We start from the raw sequence: 6000 nt of genomic DNA, 5'->3' as shown, positions 1-6000 counted from the left end.
TTCCTGCTGTCTTTGCACTCTGCTGCCTGACAACAGCAGGCGCTCTCCATCCCAGCAGCTTACACGCCATCACGGCACTGAGGACTACACCAACGCTTCCCCCACCCTCCACCCCAACTACACTCCTTTTCCCTTTTTTTTTTTTTAACTCCACTGATGCAAAAACACAGTCTCTCCTTAACGGCTTAGCTCTCCTTTCACTCACTTTTGACGCCGCCTTTATTCTGCACAGCCGCCGATGCTGTTTATCCCTCCAAAGCAACACTGAAAACAGGTCACATGCATTGTGTCTTTATTATAAATGTGCTGCAGAAGTATAATATTCCAAGTGTCAGCTTATCTTTGCAATTTGAAACTTCCATCATCATACATTACAAAAAAATCAATAAATAAACAAAAAGAAAACAGAACATGCCGATAACCACAAAGATCATAGAAGCCTGGTGGGAATACAGTGACTGTCTGGAGGGTATCCAACAGCTTCAGCACCTACATCAGATCTTAACTACGTAAAGGTAACTCATATCCACTGGAGGATTAGCACAATATCTGCAGAGTACATCAACTGTAGATTACAATCAGTAAATTTACATTATTAACAAAGGGGGGTGGGGATGGGGTGTATATATATGCCGCAGTTGTCTCGACAGAAAACTATCTGCAGGGCCAGAACTCATGATGAGACCCTTGAAGTCGCGGCATTGGAAAATCTGGGACACAGCAAAATAAAGTTTTTAATCACTTTATCGATTAAATCACAGTGAAAACCACAAGTAGATAAAGATTAGAGGTTAGCGAAGGATACACAGGAGATATTAGAACAACGATAACAAACCCGGCTTTTAAAATGATGTTCTTCACACTAAAATGCTACGACACTGCTACTTCAGAGCCCCCACCCATGTCTGATCTAGTGTTTCACAAACACCTACAACGAAAAGGTGCTGACTCATCCAGGTGGGAATCAACTACTGAGGGTATTTTTTTTCCTTTTTCTTTTTTTTTTTAAGTATAATATAAGAACAATCTGTCTGCTTTCAGACTCGGGCTACCTGAGGCTACAGCCGCATCTTTGACTAAACAATCACAAGCTATTTAATTTGTTAACCAAATAGTGATGCCCGCACTGCCTTACAGCTGCCGCTCCGCTGCGGCGCAGCACTTCCAGAGTTTCAAAATCAATCCCTTACAAAGATTATCAAAAGACAGATGGTGCGGCATCACTGACTTCCCTGTAAAGTCTGTGTGTTTTGTTTTGTTTAAGCTTTAATCACTACAGCGTGACTTTTTTCCTCCTTTCTCCAGCTCACAGTGGTTGCAGGTGTCGAGCAGATACACAGTATAGTTGCACAGAGCGAAAGCACATCTCGATGCTTCCCTCCACATCAACTGGTGAGAAGTGAGGTCTTTGCAAAGCAAGAAACTTTTTTTTTTTATCCCCTTGCTCTAAATTCTTTTATTTGGCACATATTTCCTCCTCGCTGTGTCGGCTGTGTCGACTGTGCCTCCGTAATCCCCTTTTCCGTTTTAGCACCCATGGCTTGGTAAGCCCCGCTTTCATCCTCCTTTTAGTCGGCCCGTACGCTCAAACACAAGATATCATGGAGTCATTTTGAGCCACGGAGCAAGAGACAGTCTGAAACAAGAGGACATAACTGGGATTCAAAGGGTTTCCTCTCTGCTGCGCGTGTGAGTTCATGTGCGCAACACAAAATCCCGGAGCCTCTCCGTGCGTTTGAGGGGGATTTAACCAGAGAGGTCATTTTTTGTTGGGAAGTTGAGAGGCGATCCCTCCGCTGCGCTCTAGTCCACCAGTTTGGAGGCTTGTGATGAGATCTCTTCAAGAGTTCGAGTGTCTCTGTGTTGGAAATCATTCCAAACGTGTTGGCCGGAATACGAAGGGACTGATTAAAGTCTGTCTGTTCCCTTCTCTCCAATCTAACGTCCCATGGACCCCTCCCCTCACACCCTCCCCAGATTTAGAGTAGCAGCATTTGCATATTTTATTCTCTTCCATTAGCAAAGAAGAAAAGAAAAGAAAACGGGGGCAGGAGGGGGATTTATATCGATTACAGAAATATAAGTAAGCGCTGTATATCGCGGGGAGGTGGGGGGCAAGGGGGTGTGGGGCACATTTGTCACACATCCAGGTAATGACTAGGCAGGTAAAGATGGTGGTGCAGGTGCGGGGCCAGACGGTCTGTTGCCTTATCCGGTTTCATCCTGGGATGAAACTCAGGGTTTCACATTTACTAAAAAAAGAAAAGGAAGCGTATTAGTCAGAGCTTTATATTCTGCAACTTCATATGGATGTATAAACTTTCACAGACCACAGAGGACAGTTACATAATGAGAGAAGAAGAAAAAACAAGGATTGCCAAATCCCAGCGCTCTTCAACTCAAGTTGAAGTTGAGTCTACAGTTGTTCTTCCAGTCATTGAGCTAATTAGCACATCTCTTGGCTTAATAAGACCCACAAGGCTGCAAATGGGCACGCTCAGAAATAAAGCAGAAATAAGTGTAATCTGAAGTGAAAAGGCATGATTGAGAATGACTAAACTGCACGTGTCTAAATGTAGAAGAACAGCAAAACAAAAAAATAAGACAGAGGCTGGTCCCTTTCTTTGCGAGTCACTGAAATAATCACTGATCTGTTATCAGAATCCTTTTTATTTGCAAACGTACAATAAAAAGCACATTTGTCCAGCTCCCGAGCCGGTCAGCAGCTCACGAGCTGGGCATACAGTGGTTATACATGTGGTACAGAATCAACAAGGCTTCACATTTTGTACAAGCAGAGAGGGCAAGGCGTGAAAACAAGACAGTGGACTACACACGTCACTCTACAGATACACACACGGCAAAACCGAGGCATGCGGTCGGTTACAGCTGTAGGCCACCCGTGCAAACATGGAGGAACACGTCAGAAAATGTAGATCTGCGTCTGCTTCGGGAGGGCTTAATATGTTCTGATCTCTGTGCAGCGGCGACATGGTTTCTAAAGGCTAAAGTGCTGCAGTGTATAAAGCCACGTGCAGGCGTTGGGGCTAGCGCTCTACTGTGCAAACACAGATAGTAATAATATCAGTGATTAAGGTCAGACTGTGCCAACAGAGCTGAATATATTATGCTAGTATGATGGGATAAACAGTGACAACAGCAGGTTGTGGAAGCTGCGACACATCCTTCAGTAATTCACGAGATGAGAGGAGAGTTCGCAGGAAAGAAGCGGCTCAGCAACACAGGAGGTTAAAAAGGAGAGGTTAGGGGGGGTTTAAAGGTCAGATTTGGGACACTCACTGGCCAGGTTGACAATGCAGGCGATGATAATGATCGTCCCTCCTACTAGTGAGACCATGGAGAGCATCTTGGCCACGCGTCCCAGACGCACGGCGCCGTCCAGATTTCCCTGCTCCAGACTGTTCTTGGACTGAGGGAGAAGATCAAAGCGTCTGTTAGCATCAGCGTGATTAAAAAGAATAAACTACAAAAACCAAACACACACACAAACAAATCCTGCTCTCACCATGATGGAGTAGACAAATCCAACAATGTTGATGGGCCAGACTGGGCAGAAGCAGGCCAGCACGGAGAGGAGGAGGTAGTCTTTGACTTTGGAGCGGTCCAATGGTGGGTTGGTGGCGATGCTGGAGTGGCGAGAAAGCGACGGCCTGGGCGAGAAGGCGGTGTAGCCGATGGAGCTCGCCCTGCTCCCCTTCCTGGTCTTGCCGTGATGAGGGTAAGAGATGGAGTGCTGCCTTCTGGGAGGAGAGGAGACGACTGGAGAGGTGCTCTTCTCCTCGGACACTGAGTGGATCCCGTTACCTGCGTGTGAAGGATGAAGAGGACAAAGAGGTAAAACGCCAGTGCTCGCACGCCTCCCGTGCTCTCCCGGGAGTTCATCCACGCGCAGGAATTTGACTTTTCCCCCAGCGAGCTGACTAAGCAGCTGCCCGACCCTGCCTCCCTCCCCACCCGCTGCCTCGCTATGAGGTCAAACTCAAGTCACTCACCGTTCTTCAGCTTCTCGTTGATGACTATGACGAGCTCTCCTTTGGATTTGCTGCGGGCGGGCCTGGTGCCAGCCGGGCTGCTGCTGCAGCTGTGGATGAGCTCTTCGCCTCTGACTGGCAGGCACAGCTCAGAGACGGGGGCCTGGCTCGACAGGGAGCCGTCTTGGTCCAGAAGCGATGGTTGTTCTTCCACAGGCCAAAGGCCGGGGGCGGGCATCATGTTCACAGCCATGCTGACAGAAAGAGAAGCCCGTGTTCGTGGTCCGCTCCTGCACGTCTGTAGTTACACCTGGGGCCAGAAAGTGGTTTTAAACACATTCATAAACAAAAGCTGTTCCTTCCCATCTGCTTAGGGATTGTGCAAAAATCACTGCAGTGGAGAAGAGGGCAGACAGATGGAGCAAGAGATAAATCTTTTCTTCTATTTAACCTATTTTTTAATCAAATATTTAGACCAATTTTTGCTATTGGAGGACAGCAAAATAATAGCAAGTCTATAGATGTTGAGTTCTTGGTCACAGTCTCAACCCAACAGAAAGCAGCTATAGGAAAGTAGGGCATAGTATCAAATGAGCCACAAATGACCTAAAAGTGATTAAACGGTGCCTTCATGGTTGGGTTGTTTGCCTACGGTTTATTTAGTAAAACTCTACTTGTTTGAATCAGTTTGCAGATGCTGGGGAGCAGCGCTGCCTCCCTGAAATGAAATATTTATATGGCTGGCAGGGGATTTCTAACTAGCAGTTTTCATACAGCCCATAAACACATCCCGTTTCAGCAGATTTCAGAGTGGATGTGGGCTCAATATCACCCATAAGCCTCTTTATAATCCCCTTTTGAACGTCAGATGACATCTCACGTTTGATCACTGCTCACAGCTGCTGAGGGATGGATGAGCATAACACAGTGAACTGTAAATAAGGCCTCCAAGACTCGCTTTCTCAGGTAACAAAAAGCAGGTCAACAAAAAGGAGGAGCGGAAAAAAACAGGTATGGCAGATGGAGACGGCTTTCCTGCCTCGGTCTCCGTGCAGGTGTGTACATAGCTTTATTTCACCGTGTGTACACAACCGCTCACCGACATATGGTGGCCGGTTTTGCCGGACGCAGAACAATAGCTAGAGGACATAGCGGTAAAAAGGCTGAGGACAAAGGGGGGAGAAAACTCGGATAGAGGCCAACAGGGAGAGAGGGAGGCTGCTCGTTAATTAGCCTGCCGCTGATGGGTTTGATTCAGTGGATGTGCGCTGCTAAACTGCACCGATAAGCAGGAAAAACACATGCACTGGATTCACAGGAAATGACTGGAATACATAAACAGCCATTTGTGTATCTCGCACCCATCAATCCATCAAAGGGAAAACTGTAATCAAACTGACCTTTGTTTCCTTCCTTTTTTAATCCAGCGCTTGCCTCGTCGTCATCACGTCGCTGGATTGTGCATCGTGGTAACCTCACTCCCAGGTGGGAAAAACACAAAAACTGTCAGACGTGACCAAACATCTCCAGAGCGCAGAGGGTTTCTAGACGTGCTCCGTTTAAAAGCCCGATCATATGATTTATGTCCAGTGAAAGCTGAGGGAGGGAAAAAACAGAAAGCGGTGGGGCTGGTGTAGCCTTGCGCCAGCGCAGTGAGCTGGGATGGATGGAGTCTCCTGGATATCAGGGTGGTTCAGAGAGGAGGGGTGTGTGTGCGTGTAACGAAAAGTGAAATCAACCAGAGTACGTGCTGTGCGAGGAAGAGAAAAGGTGTGTGTGTGTGTGTGTGTGTGTGTGTGAGAGATGTGCTGTAGGGGGCGGTGGTTTATAGCATCCACCTACCGCCGGTGTTAAACTGTGACCTGCTGTCTGTGCGATGCTAATTAGCCTAATTATGTGTTCACACAGAAACCGTGATACGGCGGTGGAGCGTCAGCTCGCATAGATCAGGGTAGGAGACACTGGAGCTCAGGCGAAGGTGACCATAACATTTATTTACCGACGTCAA

General features: G+C 47.2%; 1 protein-coding gene across 2 annotated transcripts; it reads right to left on the bottom strand.

Moving 5' to 3' along the window:
• Positions 1-275: 275 nt before the first annotated feature.
• prrt2 (proline-rich transmembrane protein 2) lies at positions 276-5909 on the bottom strand. 2 transcript variants are annotated; one of them, XM_040001979.1, is made up of 5 exons: positions 5393-5909; positions 4014-4302; positions 3527-3825; positions 3301-3430; positions 276-2252 (listed from the first exon to the last, which is right to left on the bottom strand). In XM_040001979.1, the coding sequence occupies exons 2-5, from the start codon at positions 4243-4245 to the stop codon at positions 2236-2238; spliced, it is 678 nt and encodes a 225-aa protein (XP_039857913.1). In that variant the 5' UTR covers positions 4246-4302; positions 5393-5909; the 3' UTR covers positions 276-2235. The 2 variants fall into 2 exon arrangements, with proteins under 2 accessions (XP_039857913.1, XP_039857912.1); XM_040001978.1 differs by lacking the exon at positions 276-2252 and having other exon boundaries at positions 2792-3430.
• Positions 5910-6000: the final 91 nt, after the last annotated feature.

This window comes from Simochromis diagramma, unplaced genomic scaffold (assembly GCF_900408965.1).
Source record: "Simochromis diagramma unplaced genomic scaffold, fSimDia1.1 OVJJ01000421.1, whole genome shotgun sequence".
Lineage (NCBI taxonomy): Eukaryota > Metazoa > Chordata > Actinopteri > Cichliformes > Cichlidae > Simochromis > Simochromis diagramma.
Note: the sequence above shows the minus strand (reverse complement) of the source record. Positions and strands in the feature narration are given on the sequence as shown.